General features: G+C 45.7%; 1 protein-coding gene across 2 annotated transcripts in view; it reads right to left on the bottom strand.

The window, feature by feature from the left end:
- The window catches only part of LOC135392035 (unconventional myosin-XV-like), a 62,460-nt gene extending 41,702 nt beyond the window's left edge, over positions 1-20,758 (bottom strand). For both annotated transcript variants that reach the window (XM_064622654.1, XM_064622655.1), the window contains exons 1-17: positions 20,541-20,758; positions 16,378-16,489; positions 15,685-15,795; positions 14,722-14,810; positions 13,969-14,032; positions 13,575-13,684; positions 13,435-13,509; positions 12,394-12,594; positions 12,256-12,319; positions 10,716-10,829; positions 9,862-10,023; positions 7,874-7,990; positions 7,288-7,346; positions 7,000-7,201; positions 4,953-5,306; positions 3,970-4,127; positions 69-239 (exon numbers count right to left, since the gene is read on the bottom strand). In XM_064622654.1, coding sequence (XP_064478724.1) covers positions 69-239; positions 3,970-4,127; positions 4,953-5,306; positions 7,000-7,201; positions 7,288-7,346; positions 7,874-7,990; positions 9,862-10,023; positions 10,716-10,829; positions 12,256-12,319; positions 12,394-12,594; positions 13,435-13,509; positions 13,575-13,684; positions 13,969-14,032; positions 14,722-14,810; positions 15,685-15,795; positions 16,378-16,449 — 2,123 coding nt within the window. In that variant the 5' untranslated portion in view covers positions 16,450-16,489; positions 20,541-20,758. The remainder of the gene's footprint in view (positions 1-68; positions 240-3,969; positions 4,128-4,952; positions 5,307-6,999; positions 7,202-7,287; positions 7,347-7,873; positions 7,991-9,861; positions 10,024-10,715; positions 10,830-12,255; positions 12,320-12,393; positions 12,595-13,434; positions 13,510-13,574; positions 13,685-13,968; positions 14,033-14,721; positions 14,811-15,684; positions 15,796-16,377; positions 16,490-20,540) is intronic.
- Between the last annotated feature and the right edge of the window lie 2,141 nt (positions 20,759-22,899).

Below are 22,899 nucleotides of genomic sequence, written 5' to 3'. Positions count from 1 at the left end.
AAGACACGAGCTAGGAGACTTAGACATAAGGTACCATAAGAATTGTTTTTAAGAGTACCCGTACGTACCTGTCAGCGAAGACGGCAAACTTGTATCGTACAGGGAAGCCCAACTTGCGGATACGGATGGTGTCCAGCATGCCCGAGTAACGGAGCTGTTCCAAGACCAGAGCCATGTCCAGTTTCATGGGCGCTTTTTCCCTGTTGGGTTTCAGGCAGCGAACGAACCACGGGTGACATCTGCGAGAAGCACAAGTTAGTTATGTGGACTTGGACTGTATGGCGCTCGGTGGAATGGTAAAGTATCTTTCAGCGCTATTATCATGAACATGCTGAAGGAGAGTTTCGCCGGGTTGGTCTTCTTATACTGCAACTTTGCTTCTAAAAAGCTGGATGCCAGAAGCGGCATCTACGTCGACGCAGGCAGTGCTTAAAGGGGTTGTGACATTTTGCGCCAACTTATGTCGAATAGATGTAAAAGATGTGAAAAGGGAAGTAGACGCGTGGTGGTGGTGGTGGTGGTGGTGGTGGTGATGTTGAAAGGGCTTGCCGTTGTCGGCCTCACGTATGTGGGCAACGTCACGACTGACGCCCTGGGGAAATGTGCGTCCTGGGCCGACTTCTAGAGGAACTGTGCCGGCATATGTCTGAAAGCGTCTGAGGAAAACCCAGGAAAAACCCCAGACAGCACAGCCGGCACCGGGATTCGAACCCGGGTACCTCCCAGTCTCGACGTGACAGAAGTAGACGCGTGGAGAATAAGTAGCGCGAACATCAGCCTATGGAAGGCATCCCCGTCAGTCTGCAAATCCCCGACTCCATAGCATTTCGACATAAGAAATAGAAGCACGTCTTGCGCCAGACATTCGAACTAGAGCGCTGGGAAAGCCCGAGCGCAGCCCCCGCGGGCCGCATCGGGTAAAACCTTCTTTTGGCGTGCCCATGCAGGGCTCAGGTTTGACAGTAAGGGCAGGGACCAAGCCACGGCCCACTACTCTGTGGCTCATGGGCCGAGCCGTGAAAGCTAGCAATTCCTGGTGCCAGTGAGCCGGACCTGAGAATGCGGCGCGTGCAGTGCTCTATGGTTCGAACGGTTACGCCACTTCCGCAGCCTCGCCCAGCTGAAGTCGAACGTTACGAGATTCAACAGCGGTCGCGTAATGGACCATGTGAGCGCCAACCAGAAGGGTTTTCACAAGATGAGCCGCCATTGGTCTTCGACGCTGGGGGGGAGTGATGTTCGGGGGAAGGAGCTGTTAGCGTGCTCTGGGTTGGCGGCTCGATGCAGTTCCGCGCGGCCAGCGCCCACCAATAGCGACGCCCGCTGCCAGTTGGAGACAAATTCGCCATGGCGAATGCGAGAACACCTGCGGTACTCAGTGGTCCCTCTCTCACACATTGCAGAACTATTCGCCATTGGGCAACCAGGGGCGGATTTAAGGGTCTGTCGGGGGGTCTTAAGAAAATGTCGTGCTTTGCAGCACAGCATCATCCAGGAGATAGGGTTTTTACGTAGGGAACACAGCCGTATGGAGGGGGGGCGCTCCCCTCAAATCCGCTCCATGAAGGCAACGATATAGTGATGCCCTACACCCACCGTCTTTGTCCTAGCAGTTCCACATTGTTTTGTATGTGTTACTGCTAACGACAAATAAACAATCAATCAATCGTAAACACCTTCACGTGGTCACTTGTTGCAAAAGCACTATCTTGTCCTCGTCATCAGGGGCCAGAACAGGTGCCGAACCCGAACCGAAAATCGCTAAAAACCGTTAGTTTTTATTGAACCGTAGGTGAACCGATCCGAAAGTATTTATTCTACCGCTGAACCGAATTGGAACTGAACCGAAATAAATCAGAAGCGTTTACCAGTTCGCGAAACGGTTCCATGAGGGATGTTTGCTTCAGGGAGACAGTCATACAGCATGAATTGTATCTGCTCTTTGTCACTCCTAAATGAATTATGTATGATATTAAATAATCGGTGAACAGTTAGAGTTATTTTTGGCTACGTGAGTCGCTACGGAAACGCATTCCCCGTTGACCTCCCTGACCGGGGTGACTCTCAAAGAAGTGCTAAGCGGAACACGACGGTTAAAACTGGACAAAGTATATCTCCCAAATTATCTCGACGCTTGTTTTGTGTGCGCCAAGACGTCACAATCAGTTGAGTGGGACATATATTTCATCGTCGGATGTATGTGCGGAAGGAAACCACAGGATAGGTGTCACTTTAATGACCGACTGCAATCACGAGCGTAATTGTTGCCCCCTTTGTGATGAAGAAAAAGCGGTCACCGTTTTCGCTTTGCGGCCATCCGCAGTCTTCATTAATGCGATAAAGGAGTCTTATCTTTCTCAAGGATTGTGCGCGCCGCGAAGGTTTTAGCGTGACGTGGGTTGACGTCGGTATGACGTCATAACTTCGTAGAGGATCTCCGAAAAAGAGTAGTACAAAGAAGGAAAGAACCTAACTATAAAAAAAAAGTATATAGAAAGGAAACACTCATGGTGTTTGAATTTTTAATCATAAATTGCTTAAAATCACTGCATTAAAAATTTATGCTGAATTGATTTCCTTTTATTTAAAATATGGAGTAGTTTTATACGGAAATTCAGTGAGTATTAGAATACTGTCACGGCCCCGATTTCAGATTTATGGACCATCACGACGACTCATCTCGGAAAGGAGCATTCCCAACAATTTTCGTCGATGCTGTTGAAAACGACCAGCTTCGGCACTAATGTGCTGATGTCCCGCTAATATCCCCGTTGATAACAACTTCTATTACCACTATGCGGGACCAACAATCGATTCTATACACCACGCCCTCAATATTCCGGAAACTGCACAATTTAGTTACAGGCAGTCTAGTGCAACGACTGCCGCAAACAATCTTTTCTTTTGAACCGTTAACATTCAATTTCGCCCCTTTTGCCCCTACATCATGATTGGACAATGAAAATTAGAATTTTGAACGCGCAGAAGCGGACGTGAGACTACCATAGCAGCAACAGCTCCTATGAAAACGCGTAGAATGATGATGATAGTCAACTTTAGAAAGAAGCATCTCTCGTGGGACATCCACCGTTTGTACAAAAATGCTATGGAAAACTGAAGTACAAAGTATTGCAGAAATTGAGGAAGCAATAACCGGGCCGATGAGTAGCGCCACCGCTATAGCTTCCAAATGCGGCGCTGGGAAGGGGTGCCTATGACATGGTCGTTATTATCTAGTAGGTTGTGCTCATAACAGGTGCAGTACAGCCCCTCGTTTTATTAGATGAGCGACGTTAAAGTTCAGCTCCGGGTTCGAGGCGCCAATGTTATGATGTCATGGTTGTCGTGACACCTAGGAGGCATCTAACACGTCGTTACGTTTTATAAATAGCGCAGAAGGGCCGTACGTGCCGTTCAGCTGTGACGTCACACAAGAAAGGAGTAGAGAGAGACTGTGTCGTGTTTGTTTGTTTTCTTTGTGACTTCGGTATCCGTCGTTCTTAATCATGTACCTGCTCGCCCTTGCCCTTTTACTTCGAAGCAAGGGGAACTTACGCTTTGAATTTCGCTAAAGGATCTCGAGGAGGTGGCAAGTGGTGAATATTTCCATCAGAATACAAGCAGAGACATTTTATGAACGATACATATTTATGCTCATACATGCTCCATATATTTATTTATGCTCATATATGCTCAATATACTCGTATATATTTATGTTCCGTATTTATGCTCATATTGCTACGACGTAGCCCAAGCAGCAGCATTATTTAGTCCACTGTTTTTGTACGGACGATATTTTATGAGGCAAATGCTGTTGAAATTCGATAAAGTTCGAAATAGCTCCGAGAAAGTAAACTTCCTTTACATTTGCGGGAGCTCCGAAAGCTTCGATACCCGCATTCGTTATAAAGGGAACACGAACTTGAGGAATATAGCGTCGTCTCGAGGAGTGCACAGAAGATACTTACTGGTTCATGGCGTCAATGAGACCATGCAGGGAGTCGCAGAATCGCGCAGCCACAGTAGGGGCCCGTGGTTTCATGGTGACGAAGCGTCCGTCAGCCTTGCTGGCCATGCGAGAAGCTTCGGTGAAAGCACGACGGCGCCTGAACATTTCCGACACGAGCTGTAAGAGGACGAAGAATGTGTCAAAAGAGAAGGTCATCGTAAAAGGAAAGAAAAGAAAAGAAATAAACACGCACGCCTGGAAGAGATGGGAATAATCGTTATAAACGATATATCGCACTAAGTGGGATCGCGACAATCGGAATCCACCAACTATGATGTCACTGACGTAATTTTAACACACGCGTACTACGACAAATATTTGGGCAACATGATTGGACACTGGGGATCATGGGAGACGAAATATAGCAGCAAGTCGACTCAGTGCCACCTTGAACGTCTACGATCCGATCGAAATTGTTCACCACTCAGTTAATTCTGATATTATGGCTAAAGCTGTAGTTGATATCTTTAATAAACTCCTCCCTTGAAGTATGGATCCTTAGCAAAGGTATATAGCGAAGTCAGGTACTCAAAGGTGAGCAGGTTCAAATACAAACGACTGTTCTGCCTGCCATGCTTCGCGTTTTCTAAGCTCTCTCCTAGGCAGACGTCATCAGTATGGGATGTCCTAAGAAATCGAATCACGACAAGCTAGTCGCCATCTACTGCATGATTTATTTATTCGAAATAAAATGACATTCAGTTTAAAATGACAACGCCCGACACTTTTGCAAGGTGTTCGCTATACGCAGCATCAGTCTGAGCGGGATGCAATGCACAGATTCTTTTCCGCACGAGATATTTCCACGTAGCTACATAAAATATGTTTATCTGCAATATCGTTATAAGCGGGATAGGTCCGATGTACAAATACGACAACCCGATGACACAACAACGCAATCAGGACGCAAAAAAAAAACACCACGAACGCATCCATCCTGACCTGAAGCTTCGAAGACACCAGCAGATCCACCACGTCCGCTCGCAGAGTGTCGCGATTCTTGTCCAGGAAGCTGTCGACGGTGTACCACACCTGTCCAGCGTAGTGACGGATGCCGAACTCCAGGGACGACATGCGAGGTCGGGAGTACAGTTCGTCCAGGGCGTGGTTGTAGTGGCACTTCTCCAGGAAGGACAGGTCGGTGGCCCTCGGGAAGTTGGACTCGTCGTCCAGCAACGGTAGAATGCCCAGGGGTTTCTTCGCGAGAAGGGCGAGCACGGCCTGGTTGTCCGTGAACGGTAAAGGCTGCCATTCCAGACGCTCGCGCGTATATTCCGCTTGTTCCAACTTGAATACCTAAACGTGAATGAATGAAACGTCGACGCGTTGCTGGACGGCAAATCGAACAAATTTACCACTAAAGAAGGAAGTCGCTGAAAAGTTCAGCCAGCTGTAGGACTCGAACCCACATGTTCTGGATTACCAGTCCAGGGCTCTACCAATTGAGCTAAGCTAACACACCCCCGCAGCGACTTCCAAGGGTACGTTATCTGAAAGGACAAACCAACCACTCTCTCTCACTCATCCCGCTTTCACTCTTACATGTTTTCTCACTCATACACACATTCGTACGACGCGATCGACGCAAGCGGCATCTGTTGAATAGGATGGCAATGGACCATTTCCGACAACGCGTATGCGCATGCCCAGCCCTCCAGTCCGCCATCGTTGAGCGGAAAACATCGCTATGGACCCACCTGGTGGATACTCATGTTCATTGTGGGGAGATAATCGGTTTCAAGGTTACGCGGACGTTTGAGGTCTGGTAATGAGTACAACGCGCTTTCACTCTTTCCGCATTCTTCTTCCAATCTTCTCTTGCTACTTTCCCACGCAACGTGCCACTCCGAAAAGCGCGTCACCATTATTGGGGGGAAAGACACGACGTTCGACATTCCGTCGCCAGGGGCGACGCGAATATGGAAATGGTCCTTTGGTGTTCTGAGGCTGGAACACATAGAAGGGCCAAATACATACAAAGCCTCAAGTGCCCAAGAAATTAACGATGAAAGAGCCCTGAACCGGTAATCTAGAAGATGTGGGTTCGAGTCCTACAGCTGGCTAACCTTTCAGTGGCTTTCATCTTTCATCATTAATTTCCTAGGCACTTGAGGCTTTGTATGTATTTGTACCTTCTATGTGTTCCAGCCTCAACACATCAATTGCAATCATGTTCAACAAATTTATCACCTCAGCTCTATGTTGCAATCCCAACAAAACAAATTCGTTCAGTGCTTTCGTCTGTACTGACGATGTGACGATTGACAAGAGGGAGCGAGCAGTGACTAACAAGTCTTCCGACCAGCAAATGAACTACAAAAAAAAAGAATAAAAGTAGAAAGAAAAAAATGGAAATGTAGGACGCACTGCTGCGACCAGCTGTTCCATGACGATTGATGTGTGAAAGCACTGAATGATTTCAAAGATTATTTCAGCACGTATGTCCTTGAGGTAGTTCGCCAGGGCACACAGCGCAGGTTGTTGGTGCTGCTTTGGCCAGCTCCCCAGTACCTTCTCAACACTAAAACGTCGGTTGTGAAGTTTAACAAGGGCGTTCTTCAGTGTTCGAGAGTCGAAGCGTCAGCAGGTGACCAGCACGTGCTCCGTATTCTCCACAGTTTCGCAAATTGAACAGTTGGGCGATCCAACGACACCTATCTTATGAAGAAACGCTGCTGCGAACGGGACGTTGAGTCACAGGCGATGGATGACGGACTCTAACGTCCTCGGCATCTTCGATTGGAGGCAAAAGAATGAACTTCCAAAACTAACACACATACCAATATATTAAAAAGCTAAGGAAGGCTAACAACAACTGCAAATGCATGTAGTGACAGTCAGTGAGGAAATCTGGCAGTTAATGAACTAACGGCCCCAGGACATGCGGTGACGCATAAATAAGGACAAGAGAACTAGGCACATAAGCTAAAAAGGTAACAAACTAATACGTCACTTGAACTATCATATAACGTGCGCACTCTTGGCATACCTGTTTGTTAAAGTGATGCTGCAATGTCTCGTTAGCGTAGTTAATACACAGTTGTTCCAAGCTGTTGTCCTTGAGGTCCTCGAAGCCAAAAATGTCCAGGATGGCGAGAGATGTCTTGCGTTGTCCGTGGCACACGATCTCGTTTATTCGCCTTACCAGCCACGAAAAGAGGCTCGAATATAATGCCTTAGCTACGGCGTCCCTATGAGAAACATGAAGAAGCATGCAGAAAGTTTGAGTACAACGGCACATGTGATCATGTGAGTCACACAATGCAGCAGTATATACCTTGCGTCCAGGGCTTGGTCAATATTTAGTGCTGTCACCATGCGTTCATTTCGTGCTTCCTGTAAACGACAGAGAGAACATTTAAAGAGAGAGCGTGGCAGATATCGTTATGCCGAACTCGGATAAAACGAATATTGGGTACAACGAAGTCGTATTTGCATTCTTTTTTTTTATACTATCCGGTACTCTTCGTGAAACGCAAGAACTTGAGTTGCAATATACAGTCAAACTCCTTTATAGCGAACACCTTTTTAACGAAAATACCCCTACAGCAAATTTTTTTTGCGGTCCCGCTGGAGCCTATAGGTCCAATAATGGACATCCTTTTTAACGAAAATACCTTTACTGCGATTTTTTTTTGCTGTCCCCTGAGTTTCGTTGTAAAGGAGTTTGACTGTACATAGTGTCAGTGATGCTTTCGTTATGTTGTTATATCGAACATTCGTTAACCAGAATTCGTAATACGTTTTATAACGCAGTACCAAGCTACATTCTACGAGGATTCTTTCGTACGACTTCCACCAAAATTAGCAACCTAAAAGCAACCAGATTGCGGGTGTTCCTTTAAAAAAAAAGTCCAACTCACCGTCGCCTTAGTGGTTAACGCATCGAGGATTCCCTCGGGTGAAATCTGAAGCAAATGGGACACCCAGCGTATTTCTGCTTCGCTTCCAACTTCCACGCCTTCTTGCCCGTGTTTTAACTGCACAAACGTTCGCTTGACATTGAAGTATCGTTCACCACCTAGAAAACTTCTGGTTTTGACACTTTGAATATGCTCACAACTGCGCCAAGTATTTTGCGTAAATCGCTATGGATAACTAGGGAGTGACTTTTTCGGGCTAAATGTGTTTCCCAGATTCGGGGGGTAAAAATCGGGCGCTATTTTTAAATCTGTAATTCGGGGAGAAATCGGGCGATAATTGTGCCTTCGGGTTGGCATCGGGTGTTTTTGTTTCCCCTCTTGTCTATTAGGACATTTCCTAATCTCTCTCTCCCTTTTATTTTTTTATTTTTTGCGGGATCGTGACCTTCCAGCGGTAATCCCCGAAGGCATAGACAGTGTTGACACACATGGGTGGATTGTTGGCAACGTAAGCGAGCCATTCTTACATGTGTTACACGTGGCGACCTTTGTTCGTCTTCAGTGGAAATGTCAGTTGAGGATTTCATAGTGACTGGAATTCGGGGAGAAATCGGGTTTAACCCGAATTCGTCGCAGGTCAGTTCGGGGGTGAATAACCGGGTGGAATCGGGTTTAACCCGAAAAGGTCACCCCCTATGGATAACCTATAATCGACTTCCTTGTGTGTATGTATGTGTGGCACTCATCATCCGAACAAAAGCAGCACCATCCAATTAGGCAACGAACTAGACGAAATAGACGGGCATATGTCTATGCCTGTGGCTATGGTCGATGAAACTAGGCCGCGATCAACCAGAAGGGCAGCCACAGGCCTTCTGTGTTTCTTTTATGTTCTTTTTTTTTTTTATCGTCTGTGGGGAGTAGCCGAAGGAGACGACATCGCGACTTTATCCGCTTTATTCTAACGCCCCCCTCAAGGTACCCAGATGCCTTTCAGTGGAGGGAACAGCAAGGAAAGGTGCTGCCGTTAGTGTGCGCTTCGAGAACCGAAGGGAGTACCTTTTGAAACGCTCTATGCTCTATGCTCTATAAGGATACCAGAGAGAATATGGCGGAAAGAGAGGGCACCTTAGGGTGCATTATAAGCTCTAGGAATCCGCGACGGCAGTATATGTCCACATTATGAGGCGTCGTGCAGGCCTCCTGTAGTCTGCGTCACATATCCATGGCAACACGACGTTCACGCACAAAAGTTGTGCGGCCAGACATGAGCGTTCCCAAGGTTTTTTTTTCAGGGGAGTAGGGGGAGTGCTTCCAGTTCAAGGGGGAAAAGTGTGCAACAACACCCTAACCTCTTTTCCTAGCGACGGACGCTGCACACTGTGCGCGTGTTCAGAGGTTCATATTATTATGACATCTGAGAAAAGTCATGACATCCTATGAATAAAGAGTTAACAATACACCTCTCCCTGTTTGTAAACAAATGACGTCATAGAGTTCGACAGCGCCACCAATTTGGTAGAGTTGAACTATACGCTCGAAGCTAGAGGCTAACAAGGTCGCGCCCGAAACCCACGGTCTTGAGGGGATTACGATGGTCCCTGAAAGGGACGCGACCTTCGGTCCTACTTTTCTTTCAATAAGAGGCAGCGAACAAGTGCCCATTCGTGGAAACCAGCCCTCCCTTTCCTATTTGTTTCTGTTTCAGTCTGTCTACCAACGTCATGATGACGTTCCTCGGGTAGAGGTCTATTTCTACGAGTCACCTTGAAGATCCGGGGGGAGGGGTATGCGGCCCTCCCCTTGTCCTTTCCCATGCCCCCCCATACGACCCCATGCGACCCCCATGGTACCATGGTACCCCCATGCGACCAGAAGGAAACGAGGGTAACCGAGCTATGTTCAAGGTTATAGTAAGTCATATGTCGCACTAAAAAAAATACCTTGCGCTCTGCATGCTCCATGTTACAAGTATCGCGGTTACTCACAGGCTTGCGATGAAAATAGACGTTGCCAATGTGCAAGACTGCGGCAAGAATCCTGAAGATGGCGTCCTGCTCGTCTGCAGTGAAACCCAGCACTTGCATGGCGGACAGCAAGCAGCGGAAGTCTTCCGCGTCATCCTTGCATGGAATCTCGATTGAACCACCCTTGGGATCACGGAAGAAAATAATTACGACTCATCTTCGACAAGAGTCTCCAAGGCACAATGAGAGGAGGGACACAAGAGTTACTCTCATCTGAAGGACTTACTGTCACTATGTACGCAATAGTGAAGTCCTACGCGCAAGGGTCCGAACATGGGCTAGGGATGAAGTCACGTATTTAAACGAGAAAGGGAGTAAAAATGGGGAAAGAGAGGAATGGGTTCATCACCCGTGTACACGATACCACACTTCCAGGCTGGAAGCGATATGCCACTTTGATGCCCTTACTCGTACACTCGAGTACTGGTACCAGCGAACTGTTATCTAGCGCCATTTTCCATTGCATAGGCTAATAGACGATTTCAGAAAATCCCAGTGGTCCTTCCACACGCGTTGCATCCTGGGAGATTACTGGAATGAACTGTCCTTGAAGTTCCGTTTTCGCTGACCTTGACTCCTCGTGGACAATCGGCCGAGAGAGAAGGAACCGAAACAGCCTTGGAGGCCTATCTCCTCCTTTGTTACCAGCAAGTTCCCATGGTTCAAAGCGGCACTAAGCTCTCTGGGATTTTCCGAAGTCGTCTGGCAAAACTGCGACATGTCCCTTCCCTCATTCCTTGGCAGGAGTTTCTAGCGATGCAAAGAGGTCTACCTTCTGTAGGCAGTTCTCTTACTTGATGACTATACACCCTTACCTGGTTGAGGTAAAAGTATTTGTCCGCTGTCTGTAACCCGAATTTCTCTTTCTCCTGCGCTCCTAGTCCTACGAGTAGTTCGTAGAAGACGTGGTAGTTCCGCTCTTCCGACGCCTATTGGCAAAAAGGTGCGGTGTCACAGAAAGCCTGGTACGTCTGCTCCGTCGAGAGATACCAGAGAGATACCAGAGAGAATTGGGATCAGCCCCGTTTCTCTAGACCAGACGCTACCCAAGCAGCACAACATATTTTCCCAATATTGGCCCAATATTGGCAATACTGGCCCGACATTGCCAATATTGGTCCAATATTGGGCCAAGATGTTGTGCTGCTTGGGTAACTAAGTGGAGGTACGTATACCTGACGCCATCTTGGAACTCAGACAGAACTAAACAGACCGAAATTTGAATTTAAGCGGACTGTTCGCTCTCCAAACGCCAATTTTTATATTTTTGTTTCGGTGCTGGCGGCGGCGGCGTGCCATTTCCGAGCGATCTGCCTGCCGGTGTGGCGGAATGTTGTTCGGGGAGATTGTGCGTGCTGGACCGACTTCACAGGGAACTGCGGCGACATCTGTCTTAAAGTTCGTTTCCACGGGTAGTGCGTACCCCGATTTGTCCAATCCCTGCTTCGCTTTTCGCCAACTCGAGCAAAATAATCAATATTACTACGAGCATTATAAATCATTGGAATCCGCACGGTTTGAAATTCCCGCGCTTGGATACGTATGAGTGACGTCAATATGAGGACACGATGGCGTTCCCTTGGCGGCAGGCTTTGTCCGCTCCTGCTGCAGGGCTGCAGGGAATACGCGATGAAGAGGCGTGAGAGAGGAACGCCGACACGTGACCGTACGGGCGAGAACGTGACGGGATCGTCACGTGATCTTCTCCAGCTTGCTCCTCCCCGTCTGCGCAGTCGGAGTAGCAGCAGCATGGAGCGGCGTCCGTCGCGCAAAAACACAACGAAATAGGCTCCTTATCCCGCCGCTCCCAAGACGCAGTCGGAGTCGGAGTCGGAGTGCCGCGTACGATTCTCTAAAACCCTCTATTAAAGGTATGTAGATGGGTAGAAATCCAGCGAACCGGTAGAGATGTAGGAAGGGAGTTGCCTCAGGACAGAAGCCGCCGATATTTCGAACAGAGACTGTTCTTCTTCTGGGCACCGTCCTCATCATTGGCATGGTATTTAAAGGGTTAGGTGTGACGTGTTTAAAGGTTCATGCGAATTGTGGGTCAACAGCCCGGAGGGAAGAAAGGTTCCGTACGGGCTTCTACGGCCGGAGTGAATGGCTGCTTTGTTAAAGTGTGGAGGGGATTATGTGAACGGACGTACCCGTACGGACCTTTCTTCCCTCCGGGCTGTTGACCCACAATTCGCATGAACCTTTAAACACGTCACACCTAACCCTTTAAATACCATGCCAATGATGAGGACGGTGCCCAGAAGAAGAACAGTCTCTGTCCGAAATATCGGCGGCTTCTGTCCTGAGGCAACTCCCTTCCTATTAAAGGTATGTGCGTTATACGAAGGTCCTTACCTGAGTCACAATTCTAGATTTTTCCAGTAGGTAGTTTTTGGTATTGGCACCTGTTATGACACCGCTGGAATGTACAGAAAGACACCATTAGCGATGGTGGTAAAACGGTTTAGCTGGAGCGAAGGAACAGGGACCCACTCTTTGAAGAAGACTTCCAAGTACTTCCCGAAACGGGAAGAGTTGTCATTGCGAAGGGTCTTGGCGTTCCCGAAAGACTCAAGTAAAGGTGTGGCTTCGAGGATTTGTTCTGTGACCAGGTTATTGGACGAACGATCCACCGCAGCCAGGTACTGCAGAATGAGCTTTGTACTCTCTGTCTTGCCTGCACCGCTCTCGCCGCTGAAAATGACAAATGAACACGGTTCATGTGTATATGTACTTCAAACTAATTTTATCGCCCTTCATTCCATCCTTGTTTCTAAATTTGGGATTCAACCTTTTTGCAAACTAGGGGTTTTAAAAAAGTTTACTTTTATTTATAACTGATTTCTACCTGCGGTCATTTATGCAATTTTTGACATCTGTGCAAGTAAATTCGTTATATCGAATCCCGCTTACATAGCTTATTTATTGCATTATTTGGAATTGTTTTGATGCCCACGACAACAGGAGTGACGTATTGTGTTTACTGCCGAGAAGTAATATACGGGGTCCCACTTGGGTTCATATAGAGCAATTCAAACAACTGTACCAATACTCCGTTATATCGAATTCCGTGTATACGTAGCTTATTTACTTCATTATTTGAAATCGTTTCTATACCCACGGTATAAGATGAGTGTCTACTGCCGAGAAATAATACGGGGGTCCCGTTTAGGGGCGTGGAGCAAGACCAAGTGGAAGTGCCACAACTTCGTTATATCGAATTGCGTCTATACAGGTTAATATACCAAGGTCGGGATTTTTACGTTTTAACAAAGGTTAACTTTTCGAAAGTCATAAAGACACGTTATATCGACGTACGCTACATCGCTACATCAATGTGTGGTTGCGGGAACCGCAGTAGCATTTCAGGTTGCACATCAAACGTGCCATTACTTCGTTATATTCCACATTAGTATATTAAATTACATTCGTATGCTTTTCCTGAACACAATATTTCGAGAACTCTTTTTGTTACAACAGAAACACTCTTTTTTTTTCTTCTCTCTTTTAAACAGTAACTACTTTTTATCTTACCTGATGACCACAACCTGGTTTTCCAACTCTTTGCTCATCTTGCTATAGGCGGCACTGCTTACGGCGAATAAATGACTGAAAATCCAAGGAACAATCCAGTAAATAAATAATCCATAGCTGATACAATGTTGTCAACTCACGGTGGTAAAGTGCCCAGAATCTGTCCTTCGTATTTCTTCACAACGTCGACTCCGTATATATCGAACATCTTGTACGGATTCACGGCTACTAAGATGCTTCCTGTGTATGTCTGCAAAATGAAACGCATCGTATATTAGGTGGTGTTTGCTGCGCAAACAGCGGGCAGTGTAAGGGAAGCCCGCTTATAACGAATTCGATAGAGAGATACGTTCGCTACGGCAGAGCATCGAGAAATATATTCACTTAAAGCGAACAATAACACATTTTTAATGCAAATTAAGAGACACAGGAGATTACAACGAGGTCAGCCTCACCGCGAAGGCTAAATTTGATCGCATCAGCAAAGTTATCGTTATAACGAATTTTGTTAGAAACTATTCGCGGAGTACATACATATATGTTTTCGTGGTCGTAGCGTATCTTGAGATTCCACAACATGGATGCCTCACTGAGGTCCCTGTAAAAATCCACACAAAAAGGTCACAACCAGAAAAGAGTGTTCAGTCAACTTTACTCAGGGAAAAATAACGTGTTTGTTTCCGCATTTGTTTGTTGTCCTCTGTTATTGACTTTGTGACACTTCTTCATGATTATCGGTAATATGGTAACCATTAGTAACTTGCGTAACTTGCGATCCCAACCTGTTTTTCATGAAAATATGGCCCATTACTGTGCACCTATATCTCGCTTGCAGCGCACCATGAATACTCTCTGCCAGAATTATGATATTGACATCTTTTTTTTCTCATTCTCATCATTTAAATCTTCTCTTCCTACCAGCAATGCGAGAACTGTTTAACCCTTAACATTTCATTATTTGCTGTTTGTTGTTTTATGCTTTGTATTGTGTTCCCTGTGTCTTGGTGCACCATCCGTTAGACCCCACGGTCGTTGATGGGTACCCTCAAAATAAAATAAATAAATAAATAAATAAATTAAGCCAACCAACGTCAATGTTGAAGATCACATCTTTGGAAAATTTCAAAGTCACAAAAGACTACAAAGTCATGATTGCAGTCCGTAAAGTCATAAATATGCATATTCGTAGCATGTATTAGCTTGCAACTTGAAATCTGCGCATGTATTTATTTCAGTAAAACCATGTCTTTATGGAGCATTGTGCGTGCACTGCTAGAACGAACTCACCCCAACTGAACCATGTCTGGCACGCCATTGGGTCCGAGATCTTCACGCCGTTTTACGGTGTGTGGTTTGTGAATGGTAAAAGACTGAGGCTGAAAAAAAAAAAAAAATGAGCATTTATCTTGGACACGAACCACGAATGCTCTCACCAAGCTATTCAACAGCAATCTGCGACGTGCGCAATTTGCCTTGCATAATACAGTATTACAGCTTTTTTTTATTTCGCAGGTACAGCTGAAAGCTGTAATAACAATGCTGAAAAAGGTGTCTGCATGGCACCTGTCTAAAACAGGGCTTCAAATGGAATACACTTTCGGAGTGACTTTTTCGGGTTAAATGCCTTTCTCAGATTCGGGGGTAAAAATCGGGCGCTATTTTTAAATCCGTAATTCGGGGAGAAAGCGGGCGGTAATTGTGCCTTCGGGTGTTATCGGATGTTCTTGTTTCTCCTCTTGTCTATTAAGTCATTTCCTTAGCTCTCTCTCTCTCTCTCTTTTGTTTCTTTTTCTCGTTTGTTTTTTGGTGGAATCGTGACCTTCCAGCTGTAATCCCCGAAGGCATAGACAGTGTTGACACAAATGGGTGTATTGCTAGGAACGTAAGTGACCCATTCTTACATGTGTTAATTACACGTGGCGAACTTTGTTCGTCTTCACTTGAAACGTCACTTGAGGATTTCATAGTGACCTTAATTCAGGGAGAAATCGGGTTTAACCCGAATTGGTCGGAGGTCAGTTCGGGGGGGAATAACCGGGCGGAATCGGGTTTAAGCCGAAAAAAAAAATCACTCCGTAAATGTGCCCTTTGAAATGGTGCGTTTTGCACAACATACACCATTTGGGAGGGGGTTTTAGAAAACGTCCTCCTGCATGGTGTGAAACCCACTGCAAGTGTAACACTAGACATTTGCACCGAAAAAGGTGTAAAAAAAATTTAATGCGAAGGTGATGAAGAAAATGAACGTACTTTTCCAGACACCATGGCCTGCACAGTGACGACCTGAGCAGGGCGGGAAAATTCCACCACTTCCCCGGGCAAACTGTATCCGACACCCGGGTCGAACCACACCAAGTCACCCTGGAAATAGACACGTCATATATAGATTGTAACGCACGTCATGTATACAGTGAACCCTCGTTAATATGACCCCCGATAATCTGACATGCCCGCTTTACGACCATACTGCTTGGGAAAAATGCAGTGAAACCTCTGCAAATCCCCTCCCGTTAATATGACAATCCCGCATTATGACCAAAATTCTCGGGAACGACCATGGTCATAATAACGAGGGTTCACTGTAGAGGAGGAGGAGGAGGAGGAGTGTCGTTGGGAGGAACCCGAGAGGTCTGCCTGCCTGATTAGGCGGCATGTTTCTCGGGAAGGGAAAGATGGTGGAGAGGAGGAAAGGGTGAAGTGGAAGACCGAGCGGAATCCGCTCGGGGGGAGGATAGCTGCGTCCATGGGCCGACTTCAGGGGAACTGTGCCGGCGTACGCCTATTACACATCTGAGGGAAACCCCGGAAAAACCCCAGACGGCACAGCCGGCCCGCGGATTCGAACCGCGGACCTCCCAGTCTCCAAGCGCACGCGTTACCGCTGCGCCACCGGAGCTGGTGGTTCACTGTAGATTGTAAGGCCACGAGGATTTTCAAACTGACCGGTTGGAAGTCCTCGACGGGTGGGGTGGCCGCCCCCGTGGGGGTGTCCGGTGGACGCGTCGGAGAAGCCATCGCCCCTTCTTCTATCCTCCAACCTTCACCTGTGCATCATCTGGAAAACATCTTTTGTTGCAGAGACTGGAGCATAGATCAAAACAGTGGGACAACGTTATTAAGAACACGCATGTGTGTTAATTAGTATTACGTTGTAACGTATAAAAAATGTAACGTGTAAACCGGTGATTGTTCGCGTGGTCTTAATTTTCGCCAACTTCGTATTAAGAACACCCGAAACTTTCGATCGAAAGTTGACACTTTGACAAAACAGTGATGTAATCGGAAACTTTCTGTTCACACTTGGTCGCTAGTATATAAGCATTCGAAGCGTTTTATAGAACAAGCGTGTACAATACAATTAAATATGGTAAGGGCTATGTGAGGCATATCAAACAGTGGGCCAACGAAGCCACGAATTTTAGAATCTAGATTTCACGAAATGTTACTGGGCGCGAATACGTATATGTGCCCTGGACTCGGTTCCCGAAAATTTCGTGTCGCTAAATTAAAGAGTTATACAGTAATATTAGAGAGCCAATTGGAAAGATGTAGAGTGTCATGGGAAACATCCGACTGAGGTATCTCCCATAATGTACTTTCTTTTTCTTTCCCTTTTTTTGTTGCAAAAAAAAAAGGAATAGCAAGACGACCTTCGGTCAGGCTGACCCTTGCGAAATAAACGATATCCCCCTTTTTGAAAAAAAAAATTATATGCTGTGAAATTAAAAAATATGCCACGTGACGACACGTTTGTAGCACGCAATCCCTCCACCCTTTTTTTTTCTTGTTTTTTTCATCAAGGAAGGCATAAAAGCACGCCCTCCTGAAACATCTCGGTGGTGTGTTTCTGACTGCATTCTACAACTTTCAAATTCACACCTCGGTCTAAGGGGCAATGAAAAAACGCTGGTGACAACGCTAACAACCATTCAGTTGGCTTCATTCGCGTAGCGCGCTCCACCATTGTTTTTTTTTTCTTTAAATCGTAGTGCATTCATCGCTTGTGCGTGGCGTATACACTTAAGCACGTTTTTTTCTATACGCCACGCACGAGGTAAGCAAAGTTTTTTTCATGGCGAACCCATTTACCACCACCACCACCAAGCACGTTTTTTTTTTTTTTTTCGGGTATCATATATAATGCGGATTTATTGACTTTTGTTTCTATTTTTACCTTTCGTTATCGTCTCAGATTACGCCCTAACAAACATGCATAAATCTCACTGGAGATTTTTTATTTTTGTTAATTTATACCCTCTAAAAACAGAACTTCACCACATAGCATGCTGTGCCCCAACCACTGCAACGAATGACAGGGCCATCCCTTCTGATTCCAAAACAGAAGGGCGTACGCCTTTTCGTGTCAATTTGGCTATATGATAATGGCACCTCTTCGTATCAGAAGTACACCGCGTGCAATACGGTGAAGTTCTGTTTTTAACGTGTAAATACTGTAGGCAAATACTATAGTCCATGCAGGTGTGGCTTTACAAAAACAGGAAGGTTAAGTGAATCGAATTGAATGTTTATTTATTTCATCAAATCATATTTGATGGGAAAAACTCGAAAAAAAAAGGTACAGCTAGTTTTTCTAGCTTAGCAAGTCTACAGCACATTTCATTGACAACGGCAACGCAACAACGCGTACATTTAAAAAAAAAAACAGGAAATAAGACGGTACAATCTATTAAAAAATATATACTACCAGATAATGGGTTCCAGTCTAGTTTTCCCTTTTAACGACAATCCCCATGAAGCAGAAGTACTGTTTCTGAAGGCTACCACAGAAAGTGCATAAGTTATCCCCCTTTCCATCAAATACAATAGGACGGAACAGAGCAGGTCACACGCTATGCAGGGTCGTACCTGCATTGAAGTGGAACCGCGTGTGTGGCACAGTGCATTTACCCGCTTCACTGACATCGCGTCGAAAGGGAGTACCTCAATAACTGGATCGCCTATAAAAGGCTTGTCGCTGTTTGTAGATGAGCTAGCAACATTGGGCTCGTGTTGTGGATGTGGTTGAGACATGCTGCGAACCTCGTAGTGTAGTTGAGCGTTTTTTTAGTAGAAGTATATTAGCGTATTTCGTAGTAGTATAATAATAGCGTATTTAGCGTGTATAATAGTAGTAATAGCGTATTTAGCGTGTATAATAGTAGTAACAGCGTATAATAGCGTATTTAGTAGTAGTATAGTAATTTATTTATGATGCTTTCACCGGTGGAAGGACAACGAGAAGGAGCGGGAAGGCGATAGTAGAGAGTTTTAAGGTTCTGCGGTAATTATTATTTTAACAACTATCCCACCTACAAGCGCGATGACGACTTGCAGGTTATTTTTGAGTGATTATATATATATATATATATATAGCTATTGAATTGGTCACTTGACGGATTCTGCTACTCCCACAAACATCCCCTAAATTTTTATTATCGCTTTTATTGGCACGTTCCATTCTTTGTACCTGCGCAATTCATCAGTCAACGCGTGCTGCATCAGGCATGTATTTTCAGTTAAGAGGCGAGTACACACATGCTTTTTTTAGGAACAAGACACCGCCAACTAGGTTTAGAAAACATAAATTTGCATTATTTTTCTTTCATATGCAAATTCACAATATGCAACTGTACGTAAGTGCATTTCATCTACGTAAAGTCCACGCGCGCGACAACACCTGCAACAGAATGCCTGCCTTCTGCAATATTCTCAAAGCAGTCCCAAAAGATAAAGGATGTTTAGAGGCTGCCCAGGGCCCACGTATTATGTGAGCTTTCAATGCGACCAGCCTAGAGCATTGTCCAGTGAAGATTGTGTGAAGATGATCCTAATCCAAGGCCGCTAAGCATCGACCTTGAGCAAGGCACATCGCCAACCGGATCTAAATGGCACAACGACGATGCTGGACGTCCTACAATTGAGTCACCTAACACCGTTTTTCGTAGCGACGATTAGCGAGCTGAAAGGTCAAAAGCACAAAGGAAGCACACATAACGAGAGTTCCAAATCTGATCGCGTCGCAGACACGTTTCGGTTTCGGTTTCGACAGGGTGGCTAGACGATGCCTACGTGAAATGCTTTATCAGTAAGGCAGATCACAGCGGTAGATACCCACGCGCGTGCGGTGCTTCGAAGCGGAAGAAATTAATTCGTACGTGTCTGTATTCAATTTTGAATCGGTGGACTCGAGAGCAGGGCGTTTCGTATGTTAACTGAAGCAGACGACGCGTTCTCACTCATCCGTTGCAGTTGTCTGGTGACCTGTAGCAGTCGTCTGCTATAACTTGTTCTGCATCTCCGACATAATACTCTGGAAGGGCAAAAATATCCGCACACAAACTGATTTGGTAAACATCTGTTTGCGATGCAGTTGTCAATCATATAGATCGTCTGCGTTTTGACAAAAACAAAAAGACACATGCGCAGTCGTCTGCTAACTTGTTTTGTGCCCTCCGACGTAGCACCTCTTAAAACACACACACCCTTGCATTTCCGAGTACACCCTGAGATCGTATTACGAAGCAGCGTTGTTACGAAGCGCAGGTCTTTGCCCCAGAATGGCGCCACCGTAAGCGATCGCCGTAATTCCTCGGGTCATAGCTAGCTGTCATTCAGCAAAAATTTCCTGGCACCGGAGTAGATGTATCACATTCTCCGAATGCCTTCAGGATACCCGTTCTGAAAACAAGGTCACGCGCTTCCAAAGGCGCATCTTAGCATATTCTTTGCACTTGAGGAGAATCGCTCAGCAGGAGAAGAACACAATGCCTGGAAAGCAGAAGACGAAGACGCGGGGACAACGCCCTCTTCCACGCTTTTAGAAGAGGACCTCGACCCGATTCGGAGGCCCATTCACAACAAGCCGATCGCTAGCAGAAGTGACGTACTTACTAGGCCTAATTTTAGGAGAAATTCAGCAGACGACTCGCTACGAAGGAGTGGTCCACACTTTTAATCCATTATCGAATAGCCCGTATATCACTTTTTTTGTCGCGCGGCAGACGATATCGCAGATAGCGATTAGGCGACGCCCGACTCCCACGTTTACAAGCAACTTTGACGACGCGGACAAATTTGTGCGGTACTTTTTTTTCCGTCTTACTTACCGGGATGAAGGCACGTATGCGACGTTAGGTAATCCGAGGATCACAGTCGGTGTCCGTGCGCCGAACACACAACACGAGACGCACAGCGATGTGATTTCACACAATCTCACACACACACGGGAAAGTTTTGGCATCCAAAAAGAAAAAACTGTCCTAAGTTCTCCCAAAACTTGGGAAGCAGACGTTCGGGACGGGGCACGGCGAGTGCAACCTGCTCAATGAAACGGGACATTCTGATTGGCTGAGGAACCTGTTCTCACAGGTGCCGTTTCTGCTGCTTTATTCTTGGAGCGGAGCGCTATCTCATTGGAGCGTGGCGAGAAACTGCTTTTCGCGGCGACGAAAGAAAGGGAACAAAAGTGGTACGTGGATGTATTCTCGTTAGCCGAAACGTCGTCTGCTACTTTTGGGGGGACGTTGTCGTGCGCGCAGCAAGAATACGCGTGAAATTGAAAACGCAGGCTTCCCGAGTTTGTTTGCTTGTGCGGCTTACATATGAAGTAAAACATGTTTCTACGATACATCACATGCAAATATTTCGAAAGTCTGTTGAAATCCAGTTATTCCGTTTGTGTCACAACTGCTTTTGCTGCTCCGTATTGTTATTGCTCTCTCCCCTTCATTCTTGAATGTGGTTCCACATAATAGTTTCATTGCCAAGCTTTTCAATCTCCTTTCTCAATTTCTTCCAAGTTTTGTCAAAAGTTCTGCAAGTTATTTTATGATGACAGTAAGGAGTGTGTACTTTTTTTGTGTGTGTTTGTATATTTTTTATGTTATATTACTTTTGGCTTGTATTGGAAACTAAACATTGGTCGACTTATTGAACGAGCGTTCCGTTTATCATTATGTCCACTTTTTGGTTTTTCTGGGCATTCTATGTTCTATTTATTTCATTTACGTGGAATGCAAATATATACAAAACGAAACTTAACACAAGGTCCATCAACTAAGATATTTCCGACCTGTATCGCACTAATTAAAGTTTTGATGATGATTTTTAAAGTTTTGCTTTTTATCTCGTATTTAATCGTTTTATGTAATAGTACTGTTCCTGGAAACATGTATGGCTAATCAGACATTTTATGGCTAATCAGACAATTGGTCCTCGAGGTTGCGGTATTTCAACTCACATGAGTCTTGCGAACAAGATTAAAAAAAAAAAAAAAAAAAAGCACGCGAGCGCGATTAAAATACATCCGGGGAAGATCTTGTATGATCTCCTGTGGTAGATATGCCTTCGGTGACACGTGATTATAAGTAACACATAGTTTCCTAAGTAATTTAGTGCGCAATGTAAAAGCAAAATATTACGTACTGTGTTGAGAATTTAAACGTGTCCCTGAACAAAAATCGCTCCAACGTTTCGAGCAGAAGAACACCGCAAAATCTTTCGCCAATCGGCCACGCAGTGCATTATGACTCTTGGAAGAACTGCCTCTTCAAGAATAGTTTCTTCGACGCTCGTCTCGCAAAGTCATTTTTCTCTTCTTTTTTTTTTTTTAACTCTGCGTTAGTACTGCAAAGCACCGGTGTCTGCGAGGACAGCAGGAAGGCGCGGGAGAGAGGTTATTGGTACACATCCTGGGCAGGCTTCAAAGAGAACTGTGCCAATATCCATCTGGAAAGTCTGCAGAACAATCCAGAGACAACTTGTGACAGCACTGTCAGTCGTGGGGCTTCGTGACGAAGGAAAAAAAAAGGACTAAGGACTACTGCAAGGAGGAAAGGACTACTGCATCAACACAGGGGGGATGGGAGTGTGAAAAGAAAGGGTGAAAGAGGGAAAGGATGGTGGCACAGGACAGGGAGAGAGGGGTGTATAGTCCCTCTTGCTCAGGAATTTGGGTAGTCCAAAAGAACTATGCCCACAACAGAAAACATACGAACATCCCTAAGTAGTCCACACTGGGATGTTCCCTGTCCCACGGTAACCGCCGGGATGATTGGTGAGGTTACCCAAAACTACTGTACCAACATATTTAAAAGTTTTCTCTTACACTCACTACATTCTAAATTTTGCCAAACATTTTTTTGGATGCTTGCCACTTCGGATGCTGGTACCACCCCACACTGCCAGCTTTCGTGTCACAACACTTCCCCGCCCTTAGATTTTACGCACATTTTTCAAAAATTTTTACGAGCAGATAACATGCGTGAGAACTCTCACGTTGACACAGCCAAGCCCTCGTCCATTTTTGGAAGCGAATCACACACGAGTATTGACACATAATTTTTACTGTACATGTTCTGTGGTACTGAGGCTTGTGTTGTGTGCATCTGTTTGTGTGTTCCAGCCTCAGAGCAGTTACTTTCCACCGTGTTCACAAAGGGTTGACATGGCCAAAATCTGCTTGGT

The sequence above is a fragment of the Ornithodoros turicata genome, chromosome 4 (assembly GCF_037126465.1).
Source record: "Ornithodoros turicata isolate Travis chromosome 4, ASM3712646v1, whole genome shotgun sequence".
Taxonomy (NCBI): Eukaryota; Metazoa; Arthropoda; class Arachnida; order Ixodida; family Argasidae; genus Ornithodoros; species Ornithodoros turicata.
The sequence above is the reverse complement of the archived record's forward strand: the minus strand, read 5'-3'. Positions and strand labels throughout refer to the sequence as shown.